Source organism: Akebia trifoliata, chromosome 3, assembly GCF_017979445.1.
Source record: "Akebia trifoliata isolate Shusen 1 chromosome 3, ASM1797944v1, whole genome shotgun sequence".
In the NCBI taxonomy this organism is placed as follows: domain Eukaryota; kingdom Viridiplantae; phylum Streptophyta; class Magnoliopsida; order Ranunculales; family Lardizabalaceae; genus Akebia; species Akebia trifoliata.
This window is the reverse complement of record NC_141377.1, coordinates 56,227,700-56,244,367: the sequence shown is the minus strand read 5'-3', so window position 1 is coordinate 56,244,367 and position 16,668 is coordinate 56,227,700. Positions and strand designations below refer to the sequence as shown.

At 32.9% G+C, this 16,668-nt stretch overlaps 2 protein-coding genes and 1 long non-coding RNA gene across 4 annotated transcripts; 1 reads left to right on the top strand and 2 right to left on the bottom strand.

Moving 5' to 3' along the window:
* Positions 1–1,814: 1,814 nt before the first annotated feature.
* LOC147408195 (uncharacterized) lies at positions 1,815–4,623 on the bottom strand. Its single transcript, XR_015177007.1, has 3 exons — positions 4,534–4,623; positions 4,371–4,448; positions 1,815–2,361 (listed from the first exon to the last, which is right to left on the bottom strand). It is a non-coding gene; the product is annotated as an uncharacterized LOC147408195 (long non-coding RNA).
* A 1,897-nt stretch (positions 4,624–6,520) lies between these two features.
* Positions 6,521–10,627, top strand: LOC147408194 (protein neprosin-like). Its single transcript, XM_086437082.1, has 7 exons — positions 6,521–6,709; positions 7,908–7,991; positions 8,075–8,284; positions 8,418–8,573; positions 8,696–8,752; positions 8,861–8,998; positions 10,143–10,627. Exons 1-7 carry the CDS (start codon positions 6,548–6,550, stop codon positions 10,515–10,517), a joined length of 1,182 nt encoding a protein of 393 aa, XP_086293208.1. The 5' UTR covers positions 6,521–6,547; the 3' UTR covers positions 10,518–10,627.
* Positions 10,628–11,513: 886 nt separating this feature from the next.
* On the bottom strand, positions 11,514–16,287 carry LOC147408193 (superoxide dismutase [Fe], chloroplastic-like). 2 transcript variants are annotated; one of them, XM_086437083.1, is made up of 9 exons: positions 16,128–16,287; positions 15,935–15,990; positions 14,681–14,737; positions 14,146–14,334; positions 13,443–13,614; positions 13,215–13,333; positions 12,205–12,231; positions 12,036–12,059; positions 11,514–11,846 (listed from the first exon to the last, which is right to left on the bottom strand). In XM_086437083.1, the coding sequence occupies exons 1-9, from the start codon at positions 16,180–16,182 to the stop codon at positions 11,640–11,642; spliced, it is 906 nt and encodes a 301-aa protein (XP_086293209.1). In that variant the 5' UTR covers positions 16,183–16,287; the 3' UTR covers positions 11,514–11,639. The 2 variants fall into 2 exon arrangements, with proteins under 2 accessions (XP_086293209.1, XP_086293210.1); XM_086437084.1 differs by lacking the exons at positions 15,935–15,990; positions 16,128–16,287 and adding an exon at positions 15,320–15,466.
* Between the last annotated feature and the right edge of the window lie 381 nt (positions 16,288–16,668).

Below are 16,668 nucleotides of genomic sequence, written 5' to 3'. Positions count from 1 at the left end.
AAAATATTTTTTGTCCTTCTCATTAATTTTGTATTTTAAAACGGTTTACAAAAGCCGAGGGCTCATTCGGTTCAAAGGTTGAACCGATGGTTGTTGTAAATTCCATGATTTGTGTTAGAGAAGTGATTTTTTGCTCCCATCCCAAGAGGTATGCCCATGGGTCAAAGGGTGTCTATAATTGTTAGGTGTTGGTGTCCATTCGAGATGAGTGTGACCACCTAAGAAAAACATTAGATGAACGGGGCAAAGTGTTCATTCATTCAGTTCAGTCCATGTCACAAGTCCAGTAGTTAGTTCCGTATCTAATACGTTTCACAAGGAGTGAAGCAGCGTTCAATCAGATTGTTCGGATCTTGCCCAAGGGCTGTTGAGAAAGACTTAAGCTGCTCAGCCTGCTAGTTTCTCGACTCTTGAATTTGAAAAGGGAAGTCTGGAAAAGAACAGATTGTTTTGAGAATCCCAACCTTGGAACTATCGTGATTATTGAAGCAACAATCATGGTGTTGTCCTAATTAACAACCATCTTCACTTTATAAAATCGGATTTATAATTCAATTTTTTGGCACCGAAAATTACAAAATTCTCTTTTGTTTTCAAACTAATTTCCCCTCTTCTACTTTGGGCATATATTCGTAATGTTTGAATTTCTTCCACTTAGTGCACAAACACTGAGAAATAATAGAGGGGTTGAGTTTTGTTGTATCCTGAGAATGTGTTGTAGAATTCGTTTGCATTCGCTATTTATATTGAAATGGGACAAATAATGTTTAAATAAAACGTCGATTCAACATGCCCCGGAGAACAGTTGCTACTCTTCATTCTCTTTTTTTTTTTTTAAGGTTGCTTCCAAACTATTATTTCCAATCATCTAAACTTAATTAGCTGGTTAGGATCGATGTTTAAACTGGAAACTAATGAAACCAGTCGGATCATAGTCAGATAACCTACATTCATTTTGATTAGGCTGATTTATTTCTAAGATGATGATATTTTAAATTTTGTATTACCGTGATAGAGATCACAAAGGGAAACAATAATAATTTAATTAATATTAATGGTTTCATTATCAAGATTTTCCCCAAAAATCTTATGTTCAAAATAATTTTCCCAAATTTTTTTATACTTCAAGACTGTTTATTTAAATCGGTGATGGTTTAATGAAATATTGTCATATTTGTTATATAAAAAATAACAGTTTCAAAGAAAATTTGACATATTTAACATTAAACTATAATGACGTTGATTAAAAAAAACCCATCTTATATTTAGGAAAAGATGTCCTCACATATCATCATATTTTGTCTTTCTTGTAGTAGTGATATTTACTAATTACTATCTTTACTTTCTCATTTCTCGCTCTTCCCAATCATCTCAATCAAAGAGACAACAACTCAAATGAAAGGGAAAAGCAAACTAGCTAAGCACACAGACACAATAGCATATATTATCAAATGTTGGGAGTGGATCCTCTGTAGTTCTTTGTTTTTTTAGTTTCCTGTAATGATCAAATTTGGATTAAATTAAAAAATTAAAAAAATTTAAAAAAAAAGTGGGAAAGGTCCTTTTTAAGCCTGATCTGTGACTTCGAAAATAAAAGGTCATTAAACTTCCAAAGTTTCAATCGTCCAACTGCACTATAGGAAACTAAAGGAACAAATTAATTAATACGGAGAACCCGCTCCCTCAGCTGTCAGTGTTGGTCATTTGCACTGAACCAATAGGGTTCAAATCAGGTGACAACCTTTATCCTCACAAAAATTCAGCCCATTATAAAACTTCCAACTCAAAGGTGGTTTACAGGTGGAAAAATCATGGACCGTCAATTTTTATCATTAACTTACAAATAAAATGTACAAGAAAATAATAACACAAGCCAAATCAAAATACACTATCAACTATAGGGGCAATCAATTGTCGACAGAGTGGACAGGTAGTCTCCCGAGCCCTACACGAATCCATACAGTCCACATGGAATATATGCTGGCACGAAGGAAGCTTCATCAATCTCTCTCCATCGAGAAAATCTTCTAAACATATGCCACACTCTAGTGCACCATATGAGAGTTCACCATTATCTATTGCTTGAAAAATAAAAATTGGGATCCCCTCCCATACTACTGTTGGATTGATTCCAACAGTTGCATCTTCAGTAGGATTAGATTGAAAAAGTTGCAACTCCGTAGGCTCTACAACTGGTGGTGGTTGAGCTCTTTGAAAACATCTCCAAAGTACCCCTAATCCAATAGCTAAAATCGCTAAAACACCACCTAAAATTGAAAGTAGAGTCCCTAGATCTAAATCTTTATGATCATGACCAAGGGATTCATCTAATCGTAAGGTGAAATTAGACATGATCGCAACCTACAATGAATAATACAAAATATGTTATTTCAAAAGATCTGACTAAGTGAATAAAGAACCAAAAAGGGTAGTGTTATAGGCACACCATAGTCTTTTTTTTTTTTTTTTTGATCTTATAAAATCAGCCCATTCCTAAACTTCCAATCCCATCAAAACAAGTTCAAGAACCATAAATCGTATATTTTTTTTGTAAATCACTTTTGTTGTTTGGTTAATAGAATTTGAATCAATTTATAGGACAAATTTGGTGTACATTAGCTTCTCGTTTTTTCTAAACTAAACATTGGTGTCTATCTTCCTTATTTTGCTGCATAGATGTGCAGCTGTGTGGAGTTTTGCTTATCTTGGTTATAAAACTACATTGCCCAATGTGTCCAATATCTTCATAACAGAAAATGACAAATGCGAAATTCTGACTTTGCAAGAAGGAACCCAGCGAATCTTTTCTTTCCTTACTTGTATCTTTCTATAAAAAAGAGAATAAAAAGTGTCAAGAAGACACATAAAAGGAAAGTGGTTTCATGTGAGTGAAATGGTTAAAAATGAACTGAGAAAGGTGTTTAACTATGGTTATTTAAGCCCTTTTTAACCATTTAATTTGAGGGTAGGTAGAGAACAGTTTCAACACTTGGGGTTTGTTTGGATGGGCATTAAATATGGGTAAAAAATGATTTTCCTTGCAAAAAAAATTATTATTTTTTACTCTCAAATGCTCATTTCCAAGTTATAGTTAATGCAATTTAACGTGTGCCTTGACAAAACCCAAAATTAAATACCATAGTTTTTAAAATTCAATACCTCCCGATGTTATTCTCTCATGATGTTTTAAATTAAAAAACTCCACCAACTCAAATCTCCCAACGAGTCGAGTCAACCCATTATATGAAAATAATAAATAGAGAAATTTATCAAAACGGTACAGTTTTCATAATTAATTACTAAAACGGTAAACTATAGCAATTAATTCAAAATGATAATTTACTGTTTTTGGAATTAATATTTTTTACCAAAACGGTAAAAATAGTAAAATGTAAAATTTTTTTATCGAAAATACCCTTTTTGTTTTATATATGTATTTACCATTTTAACCTTAAAAATAAATCAAAATCCGACTAAATCTTTCTCATTTTTTAATCTTCCCAACACTAACAAAAATCTGCACTTCGTCTATTCCATCTTCTCAAATCTAACCCAATACAAACGACACCAAACAGAAATATGAAAGAGGAAATGATTTTTTTCGTAATTTCAGTTAAAAAATAAAAATTGGTATTTTCAGTAAAAAGATTTTTGCATTTTACTGTTTTTAGCGTTTTGGTAAAAAATATTAATTTCGAAAACAGTAAATTACCATTTACGGAATTAATTGCTATAGTTTATTGTTTTGGTAAATAGTCGAAATGTGGTGCATGTTTTGGTAAATTTGCCTAAATAAATAAATAAAATAAAATCAATGATTTACCTTATTTTGTTTTCTTCTCCTTTTTTCTTAGTATATGATTAGTTCTTTATGGGTTTTTTTAAATTATAATTTAATGGAGGAAGAGGATGGTATTTCCAATCCAAATAATTGGGAGAAGATAAAATCCTGATTTTATTCTATTAGTTTGGTTAGAGTTGGTTGGAATTAATACTAGTATTAAATATTTATGAAAAAACAATTTCAGACATATAGGGAATTAATGGGAAGAAACATGATCTAATATCATATTTTATTCTTAACTAAACAAAGTGAACCAGGTAAAGCCAACAAATCTAAGTTGGAGACTTGAGTTTTTTTTTTTTTTTTGGTAGTTTAGAGTGAGTTCTTTCTCGTAGAGTGATTAAAATAAAAGTGATGAAAGTAGTTAGAATTTTGGTAATTAATCTTTGTTTTTATTTGATTTGCAATTGAGAAGAATATAAAGATTGATTAATGGTGGATTGCTTAACCAAAGATCACCAAAAAAGAGCAAACCCTCATACAAATTAAACAATTAAAAAATATGATACAATGAAGATTTACTCACAGCTCATATAATTTGGTCAAAAGAGAAATGACACAAGTAATGGAACCTTGCAAACCGCTTGCATGTAATGCTCTGCCACTGCCAATGAAGAAATTCGAAAAAGATGATTAAGAAGTTATTGAAATATGGATTTTCTAAAATTCAGATGGTTTGAAACTCTTACAAATGTTCAAGCTTTATCCAGTTCTATATAAAATAGGATATCTTTCCAGTAAAATAGTCATCCCTTATCCAACATATAAAGGTAATATAGAGGGTGTGAAACACAAATACTTAGTAAGAAAGAAAAAATTTGATATAAAAAGCACAAAGGTGTTGGAGAAGAGAAAAGAAAAGAAAGAAAAAAACTTACATGTATTAGGGACGGATCCAGGATTTTATTCCAGTGGGGGCAAACTGTAATTAATTGGCCCATAAGGTTGAAGAGTTGAACGTTGATTGGTTTAGGGAGAAAATTGAATGACTTTTTGTTAGCGGTTGAAGAAAGAAAATGACATTTAGGTTATTTATCCTTAGCCTATAAGAAAGACCCAAATCAAGAGAGCAATGTCATCAGTTTAAAAATACCGAGTATCTCAAATGTTCACGAAAACAACTACTTGCCTCCTTAACCTAGCTCTTCTTTAATACGATAATGAAAAAGAACTTCAATGCCCTTGTCTTAAACCTGAAACCAAAACTCATACTCTTCGACCTTCTAAAATAATTCTACTTTAACCTTCAAACCTAAAGAAAATAGAAAATAATGGAATTTTTAATAAAGGTTCAAAAACATGGATTGAAGATGAGGTTAAAATTAGTTTACAATAGATGTTGAATAGCATGAAAATGACTTGCTCTAGGAAGAATTTTTTAAAGATTTTTGTTTACTTATAAGTTGACAATGAGGGTATTTAGGTTATTTTTTGTTAGTTAGAAAAGAAGAATAGTGTTAAATAGACCATGTTATCAGTTTGAAAGTATAGGGACATCTCGAATATTGACAAAATGTAGAGGATTGCCTAAATCATCTAAATATATATATATTTTTTTATAAAAGAAAAAAAATTGTTTTATGCATGGGTAGGGGGATGAACAAGGTCAAAGCATAGTCACAAAATTCTTAAAAAAATTTAGAAAACAAAACTCTTTGAAAGATGGACCCATGATTCATCAATTAATCGTAAAATATGATAACATTTTTGCCCTTCAACCTAATTTTTTTACTTTTATGAACATTCAAATCTCAAAAAGAAGATAGGATTTTTGAAGAGGTTGAAGATGATGGTTTTTAGTAAAAAATTCAAAACATTAATTATATATCCCCTAAAAATTTCTCTTTTTTTTAATGAATTTTTTGAATTAACTAATGTAAATATGGTTCAAAGGGGGCAATGTTAACAACTACAAATCATAAGGGGTCGTCTCAAATATTATGAAAAAGTAGAAGGATGTCCAAATTAGGTGAGAGGGGCAAGATTATAATACCCTAAAAATAATAAAGTGTATAAATATAATATTATATGCATAAAGATATATTTAATAAAACATAGTTAATAATATATAGATATAAAATTTATTTTTTCATTTATTTATAATTTATTTTAAGGGTAAAAGATAATTTCACCATGTAGAATTGTGGGAGGATGTAACGACCACGCCCTCCTCCGTGAGACTAGCATTTCCCTTATTTTAAATATATGTTAAAAATACTCAATATTGATCTTATTTTAAAAGTATCAAGTATCAACAAGATGATCTTTTCAATTATACTAATTTTATAAAAATCAGATTTGTGTGATAAAGGTTGCACTAATTTTTTTTTACAAAAAATGGTTCAAAAGTTTAAATTTAAATGTAACATTTGAAGAATGGCAAAATAAGAGAGAATTGTTTCCTACGACTCTTTCGCTCCACAAAAGTAATCCTTTTTCTAACAATCTTCTTTTCTATATATCCATCGATTAATCTTCCTGTTATAAAAAAGAGAATTGTTTCATACTACTCTTTTGTTCGACAAAAATTCCTTTTATATCCCAATATCTCTTTAAGGTCTGAGCAAAACGAATCATTAGCTTAGCACGTAAATTTCGAAATAGTAACTTATGAGACAGGTCGATGGTAACTTTGGTGCTTTTAGTATATATATATAGAGAGAGTTGTGTCAGAGTGTAAAATACAATCAAAATTTTAAGTCGATGGCTTCCATCATTTGGTTATTGTTGGTAGTATTGTCTTCGAGTTTGAGCCACTTTGGAACCCAAGGAGAGATGATGAGTTACTCCATCTCAAAAGAAGAAGATTTGGAGTTGGAAAGGCAACTCAAGATTCTTAATAAACCTCCCATCAAGACAGTTGAGGTACTGATATGTTTAATATGAAAATAAATATGAAATTTTGTAGTTTGCCTGATACAGAATTTTACACTATGTTTAATATTTTTTAATTTTTTTTTTTTTTTGATAAATCAAAACCGTCAAATTAATGGAGGAAGGGAGAAATTTGATGGTCCTAAGCCATCGAATTGGGAACATAAAAAATTTCAACGCCCATGAGCATCAAAATTCGGTTTCTAAAATTTGTGGGCTTTTGCCCATCGAATTTTCTTGTCAAAATTTTTAGTTTTCACATAGTGTATCTTGGGTATCTGAAGGTTGAGACAAATCCCACGGTCACACACACCATCACCTCGGCAAGTCCTACATGCCATTGGTTGAGTCGACGGTCAACCAAACCTTTGGAAGGTGGCTCGAAAGAATTCACAGTTTCTTGGGATTTCAACCTTGACCTACTCTTCCTAAGGAGTTTTTCAAAGCTCGGATTGCCACTAGGCTAACCCTTTAGCTTAATATATATTTATATTAATTATGTATGCTCTCAATTTTTTTCTTTTTAAATTTTCTTTAATTTTTTTTTTTTTTTTTTGACTTTGTCGTGTTTTTTCCTTCCAAAATTTAACTTTGCTAATTTTTTCCCCCAACCCCAAAATTTTCATTATGAACTAAACTTGAGATGTATTTAGTAGTGGCTAATCATAAGGATGATCCCCAGATTAGCTAGTTTTTATGTGGTGATTTAGACATACCCCCCGATCTTTTGGTGAATATTATGGATACCCCTCCTCTTGAAACTGATGATCTTCCTCCCTTGACCTCAGTCTTCTTAATGGCTAATTAAAAATATACCCAAATGTCCTCATCTTCAATTTCTTGGAAAAACCCCCCAAAACAAGTCATCTTCAAGCTATCGACTTTCATGGTTTTTATTATTATTATTATTTATCTACTCAATTTTATTTTCAACCTAGTATTAGACTTTTATAGAAAATCCTATATTTTTCTACCTAAAATCCCATCGTTTCATTTTCCCCAAAAATCGTTTTAGATTTTTCTTCTCAAAATTATTCATTTTCAAGCTCTTCAACCTCTATGGTAAATTTAACCTATGCACATGGTTTTAAAACTCGGTTTCGTGACATGTCTCATCCATGCCAGATATCGAGTCATCCATGTGGTAAAATTCATGGGGCTCGCTAAATTGTTTTTATTATTGTGGTAGACCAAAGGAGGCATATTCGATTGTATCGACATCAACAATCAACCAGCATTGGATCATCATTTGCTAAAGAATCATAAAATCCAGGTTTGTAATTTGCCGCATATTGTTTTTCATAATTCGTTTTCCTATGTTTACTTAACAATAACGTTGATCTCATTTCTTTGTAGACATCGCCAACTTCTCGCCCAAAACAATTGAGAGATCGAACTCTTTCGAAAGAAAAGCATCAGAGGACTAAAATAAATAGTATAGGTTGCCCACATGGAACGGTCCCAATTCGGAGGACTCAAAAAGAAGATCTAACAAGAGCAAAATCTTACTCTAAGTCATCTTCTAACAATATTAATCCACAAACGCCGAATGCTCCTGGTGTACATGTAAGTCGTAAGAATCGAGACGTGAAGCAAAATAATCGGTTGGCCAATGCCTCGAAACATAAGTCTCAAATGCATGAATTTTTTTTTACTAAATAACACAATTGTCTAATTTTTCAAATATATTTTGATGCAGCAAGCCATTCTTAGGTCGAAGGATATTGACAATCTATTATATTTGGGTGTCTCTGCTTGCATCGATTTATATAATGTGACAGTAGAACCCGATCAAGCTAGTTCAGCTCAAATGTGGATTGAAAATGGTGGCACTAGTATACAATTTGGATGGATGGTGAAATCCTTTAATAAAATTTCTCTTAAATTTTATCGATTTATATAACGTTACTTCCACATTGCAAGTCCCTCAAACATATATAGCTTGTTTGTAACATTTTAATATGCCGTGTTTAACAGGTATCTCCAATGTTATTCGGCGATACTCTCACTCGATTATTTACATATTGGACGACGGTAAGATTACTTGTTATAAATCATACACTCACTCTACATTATTGATTTTAAACTTTTAATAAAGTCTAATATTACTTAATATTTATTTATTTTTTTGCTTTTATACAGGGAGATGGTGATGGTTGCTTCAATGTTCTTTGCCCGAGCTACATACAAGTTAGCAGAGATCATGTTTTGGGTGAAGTTTTATCCCCAACATCTACATATAAAGGGGATCAATACTCTATATATCCTCTTGTGTTTCAGGTAACATGATTAATTGTAAAATATTCAAAAATCTCTATATCAAATCTTTTTTTACCCCCTTGCAAAAGATTATTTAGTATATACATACTAGAGTTTGCTCATGTCAAAAAGGGGTAAAACAGGAAAAAATAAAGTTGAAAAGGTATTATTAAAAAAGAAAAGGAAAAGAGAAAAAATAATAAAGTTGAAAGGATATTATTAAAAAGAGTCGTGATAATCTTACTACCTTACGTAGCACAATCAATCGACTCTCTTGATATGACAAGTTCAAGACCATAGATTTGTATGCCTTAGGATACACGAATTCACTTTCCCATTTTTTTTTTAAAAGTGTATCTCAAAGGAATCGTGTATCCTGAGGCATACAAATCTACAGTTCCCAAACTTGTCACGTCAAGAGAGTCAATTGAGTGTGTCACGTGGGGTAGTCATCGATTCTAATAAAAAAGAGGAAAAGTAACATGTAAAGTTGAAAAGGCAATAAAATTAAGGATATTCTTAGAAGGTGAGAGAGGAGAGATTGAGATCAAGAGGAAAGATAACTTTATATTTTATTATACAAATCATTTATGAAAGAGTTGTGATAATATGACTTGCCAAGTGGCATACTCAATCGACACCCTGATGTGGACAAGTTCAAGAACTGTAGATTTGTACGCCTCAAGGTACATGGATCCTTCGGGATACACTTTTTTATGGGGAAGTGCAATCATGTATTCCGAGGCATACAAATCTACAATTCCCAAACTTGTCCACATGAGGGAGTCGATTGAGTATGCAATCAAGCAAGTCATATTATCACAACTCTTTACGAAAACTATTTGAAAACATTCTTTTAAATATCATACTCATGAACAATTTAATTAGGGTATTTTAGAAACACTCTCCTATAAAATTAAAATTCAAGATTAGACTTACCCACTTGACCCGTAAGTCAACGTTGCATTTTCTTAATGATTTAACAATGAAATTTTGATTATTATTGTTTTTTCAAAATACTATTTAAATATTTAAATTACTAGATCAAAAATTTCAGTGTTAAAACATCAAGAAAAAAAAAAACAACCTTGACTTCTGGTCAAGGGGGTAAACCTAATATTTCTATTTAAATATTAATTTTGTAAAGAGGCTATGTTATGGGCAGGATGCGAATACTGGAAATTGGTGGTTGACAATGGATGACGATAACAACATCGGCTATTGGCCAAAGACGTTGTTTCCAAAATTAGATGGAGGAGCTTCTTATGTTGCTTGGGGAGGATCAGTAAAAGGAAATCCTCACACACTTAGTGCACCAATGGGAAATGGACATTATCCAAACAAACACTGGGAAGCTTGTTACTTTCACACTATGCAAATTATTAATTTAACTGATTATCAAGTAAATCCTCATGAATATTACTTGGAAAAATATATAGATTGCCCTAATTGTTATGATGTTTGGTATAAAGGGTATTTAGGGGCTGTAAAGGGCCATGCAATTATGTTTGGTGGCCCTGGTGGAAATTGTCCTCCTTAATTATTTAATTAATATTTGAGATACCTCATTAGGTTTTAAAATTATGTCCTTCTACTTCACAAAGAATCTTAATAATGAAATTTAAATTTTCAAATAGAATCAAGAAACATTTTAATTTTACACAACCAATGAGCCCTTGGTTTTTGAGATCGAATCCTCTCTTAGGGCCCACCCTCAGGGATTTGTCCTAATGCATGTTGGGGAGCCTTTAGGATTAGTCCGTTACTCTAAGAGGCCTAGATACCTCAGTTTCAAAATAAAAATAAATAAATAAAAAAAGTCCAAATCGTATGCACCCAAACTCGAGGATTGAAACCCTCCTCCCACACCTCAATGCACGCCACTCCACATAAGCCATAATCCAAGGAATTAATGCCTAAAGTATCTCTTTTTAAAAATTTCATTGGATTGTAGAGTGTATTGGGGTGTGGGAGGGCTTCAATCCTCCACCTTGGGTGCACACGATCCGCACTCTAAATAAAAAGGGACAGTTGTGCCCTAGTTTCGAAAGAAGAGTATGATTTCTATATTAGGAATATTCTTTAATATTCAAATTTTGAAAATAAAAGAGAACTTTTATTACCTATATTTATGCAAATTGGTCCAATCCAATTGTACATCATTTATGAAAACCATATTTTACTATACAAATTTTTTCAAGTTTTAGCATTTTAATTATGTTAAGAGACAGAATAGTTAATTTGGTTCAACGGTTGAATAATCATTCAATAAAATTCATGTTATCTAATCATTTTATTGACCATTTGAATCGAGCATAATATCTGTTGTGGGGGATAAATCAACAAGTCCTAAAAGAGAGGTGACACATGACATCTCCAGATACGAGGCAAGTTAGGATCCCAAGTCCATCATTGGAGTCAGATGCTATATGTTTGTGGCTGTAATTGATAATTGGGTTGGTTATATTGCTTTTAAGTTAAATCAACATTTGTGAGGTTGGCTCAGGCCTTAACCAATATCTCTAAATTGGCAATGTAGAACCCTAATTCCAAGGATATATTAAGAGAAACACAACAAAATTGCATATATATCACATTCTCCTAAGAACTATCATGGTTACAAAACAAATCTTTTGCTCTTACTTATCAATCCATAACTTCGTCATTCAGCCTCTGAATCTTCACTTTCGCTATCCAAGTACATTTCTACAGCTTCAATCTCATCCATTTTTTCTTCCTCTTCTTTTCTCCTCTCTTCTTCTCTTTCACGCTCGACTACTCGTGCCTTCGCCATCTCGAGTCTTGAACTAACTGCATCCCACGATATGAGGTTCTCCATAAACATTGAAATGTAATCAACCCGACGGTTCTGTTGGAAAGAGAAAAAAGTGATTTGTAAAAAAGATAAATGAAACTTAAGCTGTCTGCATCGAAGAAGGTCAACACCAATTGATGGGCCTTTGACGTAGTAGATCTCATTTTTGGGACCCATCAAGGGGTGGGTCCAACACCCCGATATGTCATAAAACAGTGCAAGCAAAATTCAATAGAGACTCACCTGATAGTCTAGGTAGTAGGCATGCTGTCCAGAACAAATCAAATTCCAATAAAGGGTTAGTGATTTGCGTTTTTGTTTTTTTTTTTGAAATGTTGCAGAAAATAAGCATAAAATTTAAAATTTTATTTTTCTATCTGAAGTTTTGAGCAGGTAGTGTATGATTGAGTACCTCCCAGATATCGATGGTTAGGAGTGGCTGCAACAAATCAAAAGTTGTGTATGAGATTTCTATGCAAGATACAACTAAAGAAATATTCAGATCATATAAGTATATTGGTCATCAAGTTTTACTAGGCTGAATCAATGAAATGCTCTAATCTCATTTTTTTTTTAAAGAAAGTCTTTTAGGAGTTTAAAAAACCAGACCATTGCAGTTAAAGTGGATTCAGGGGAATTCTTGCTAAATAACAGTTTGGATTTGGTTCTCAAAGCAAATCAAATCAAGTTGATTCACTGAGTAAATAGAACTTATTGAACTCGGAAAAGTCATATTAGAATTAATCCTTTGCAACTTGGGAGGTTTCATGAGATTTGAGTGTGGACATGGACACATGGTATAGGGAGCCGGCAAAGAAAGTTCGAATCAACTAAGATTGAGTTAAGAGTTGATCAACATGATTGAAATGATGTCTTTCGCATAATGTATAACTTAGTGCTCTAAGAAAACATTTAATATTACCCCAAAATGGGTAGAGGTATTGGCATATGGTTTTTCCATTCATGGATTTGTAAGCACCAATTCAAAAATAGTTGAATGCCAAGTTCCTAACAAATATTGACCCAAAGATTATTGTGAAATAGACAGTCCAGATTGTTTCATCTTCCAATCAACTTTGCAGAAGGTCAAAAGTTTCAGAATTTGCTCATTTTTGTAAGGATGATTTCTATGATGAGAAGATCATGCATAAAAAACCCATTTGTGTTGCAAAACTATATCATTTTATTATCTTTAGTGTCAAACATTTTTACATTTTTCTTAACATATTTTTAAGAATCAAATATTAAAGGGTATATCTAACTATCTAAGCCATTAAGAAAAAAATCGTTCTATATGGTATCCTTGTTGGGTCTTGCAGAAATAGTACTGTGGAAAATTTTGTACGATCTGGGTACCATATTCCTCAAAAGCATGGACACAAACATGATGAACTGAGAAAGATTGGTCAATTATATACTTACTGAGTAATCCCAAACAAGGGGGTTCACAGCATTAGGACTCTTCACCATGACAAGCTTTTTATCCTCTTCTGACGGACACGGATTTACAGCATTTCCCACATCAAGTCTATTCGCCTTATCTGGAAAAGAAAAAAAAATGAAATACTTTCCATTTCAAAACAAAATGGTCGATTACGTGAATGTGGACAACCTTTAAAAAAACAAACAAAATTGACGTAAACCACTCACACGCAAGCCAGGCCCAACCAGAACCGAACTGTGTTGATGCAGCTATCTTGAACTCCCTCATGAATCCTTCATAAGAACCAAAATCTCTTTCAATTAGTTCTAGAAGTTCTCCAGATGGCATTCCACCTCCACTTGGTTTCATGGATTCCCAAAAAAAATCATGATTCCAGATCTGCCAACAAATAAAGATGACCATTACTAAATATGAGGATACCCTAGAGTGGAACATTCAGAAAGCAAAGAGCAAATACAGAAAAAATACACCACACATTATATGGAGCAATCAATACCATCAGATCCTAAGTTAAACAAAAACTTTCCCAGATCAAATCGGCCCTAAGATATCCCAATTCATGAACATTTCTATATCTGTTTGAATTGTATAGCTATTGGCAAGATAATTATTTCCACATCAAGGATATTGATACGAGGCCAAAGAGAATTTTTATTAAGAAGAAAAATAATTAAGGAATAAGGATACCCTCCCCAACAAAAAGAAAGGACCCAAGAATGTCATAATATGCAGGTCTATCTGCTTTATCATTAGTGTCCCCAATCATTAAAAGGTTCTTGATTGAAACCATTAGTTTCCAATTTGACATGGTTATAATGAAGATGCTAGCATTTCATTTTTTTTCAAAAGTGGAGGACAAAGCCAAGTGAAAGATCTGGACAACAACAACAAGGGTAAGGATGAGCAAACCTGAGCAGCATTGTTGAATGCTGGAAGAGGATCGCCCCTGTTGTATGTAACGATTAGAGTATCTTCCAGTGTCATTCCATCCAGTTCAGTTCCTAGTATCTGCTTATTTAGGTTCTCAACATAACCTCTGTGGTGCTTTCCCCAATGGTATTCCAGTGTTTCGAGGCTCATATGTGGCTCTAAAGAATTCTGACACAAAAAAAATAAAAGCTTTAGAGGGGGGGAAGAAGCATAGTAGAAATCACTTCATTGTGCCCATGGTTTAAAATATCAGAATGTATCAGTCGTTATGTATTGGTATCGGCCAAGACCTAAACAAAACCTTGAATGTTTTGGGAATGTATCGGGTATGTATTGGAATGTATCAGTTTGCATCAAATGTATCGGCCCATACCGTATCGGTTTTTTCATTAACCGAAACATTCAATCGATACGATATTTTAAACCATGATTGTGTCTAAGAATAACAAAAGACTCAACATTGATTTCTCCCATGATTTTAATAATTAGAGATAAGAAGCACATAAGATCTTACCAATGGGTATGGAGGAGGCTTCAACTGAAACTGTGCAGTAATGAGAGTTCGACATGCCTGCCATGAACATAACTACTAAGATAGGAGACTTTTTTGAAACATTGAAACAAAGAGAATATATGAAGGTTTCTGTAAATGTAGTAACAGAAGAAGGGTCATTGTTGATCACATAATCTAGCTTCTACTATTGGTGGCATTTCAAGAGAGAACCAGAGAAATGTTAAATTATCCTCGTTTTCAGTCTCGATCAGCATATAAGGCTGTAACAAGAAGATCTATATAATAATGGCACTTGATTCTCAAAGAATATGCCATGATGTACAATACATTGTACCAACATGTCAGACACATCGACACATAATGAACAAATTCTCTAATTTTATGCAAATATTTTTCTTTCAGCTATTAGTTGTTTATTTCCTTCTTAGAAAAGAAAATTAAAAAAATAAAAAGACATGATTGGTACGTGACATCGTTGGGAACAATAGATACAATCATCAGGATCCTTCACTGTAGATGGTCCACATGTCATCGATCAAACCATCCAAATATTATGTTGCCTCTTTGATTGGCTACAACCCATAATGCATGCCATTCAAAATGATTTTGATGATTCATCGATTAAAATGAATAAATTACCGTGCAAATTACAAGTTGTCACCAATCAAAAGGATGACCTAACATAGCAAAATTTGGGATTCAATGGCCGCTGTATGGAATCCAAACGTGAATGTTTGTTTTGATTTGAAGACCCTACACCCCAGAATATGCAAATGTAGGATAATCTTTTGAGCTACAGACTTGTGAGCATTTAGTCCATCCCTTGGTGGACCTAAAAAAAAAAAAAACAAAAATCAGCCTCATTGGTGATTTCTAGCCCTTGGTTTTTTTTTTTTTAATCCTACATGAACTCTATGATTAAAAAATGCAAAAACTCCAACTAGTAGACAAGTGATTTTTGGTGTGTGGATCCAACAAGGCCACATCTAAAATATATGGGTCAGTACTGGAAATAGTGATACGTGGCAGGGATATTGAAATTTAATGATCCCATGAACATGGCATCAATGTGTTGCTAGGGTTTTAGGGTCTATGTTGATGAGAAACCCTAATTCCTTAAAGGAAGCAAGCACACAGTTGAATTTCAAGTCTCAGAATCACAAAATATTCTAAATTTCAACAATTTATTCTCCATCAAACACAAATAGGAAGGAAAAGAGATAAAAATGGATAAAGAAACAGAGAGAGAGAGACCTTCGGTTTTCTCCATCGCTGGCGATGAGTTGATGATATAAGAGAACCACGAGTGCCTGTTGGGATCATTAAAAGGAAATCTCAGGAGTCAGATAGATTTTACAGTACAGTAATTTCTTTTAAAAAAAATAAAATAATAGTGGTGAAAGAAAGAAGAGACAGAGAAGCTTGTGTTAGGCGTATTAATGGAGACCTTGACATGGAAAAAGTGCGCACGTTAGCGAAATAGCCGTAGTTGTTGCTTGCATCTTTTGTTTGAATGTTTTGCCCCCAAAGACGAGAGAGGTTTATCCGTAACAAGCCAACAGTTTTAGACGAAGAAACCTGGCAGTGCATGCTACACTTCAAGCAAATGCTGCAACTTGGGCGGGTAAAACCCGAACCCGCTGGTTGAACCCGACCTTGGGAACGGTCTTGGCATAGTTAGCTTGGATTGGGCCTCATGTTCGGACAAAAAAAAATAAAATGCCCACTCAAATTCAGACATAGATATCGGCCAATCCGATTTGCCCGAAACCCAAATTTTATATGATTATAATTTAAAAGTATTTGAATATATATGCTTTTGTTTATCTATATATCAATAATGTGTCATTGTTTCCCTTAAATAAATACTTCCTCCATTATTAGTACTTTTGTTTAAGTGTAATTTCATATTGTCATCTAATGATTATAAATGTTTTTCTTTTGTTGAAAAATGCTGTTAACAATAAAAATAAGAATAATGTTGAAGT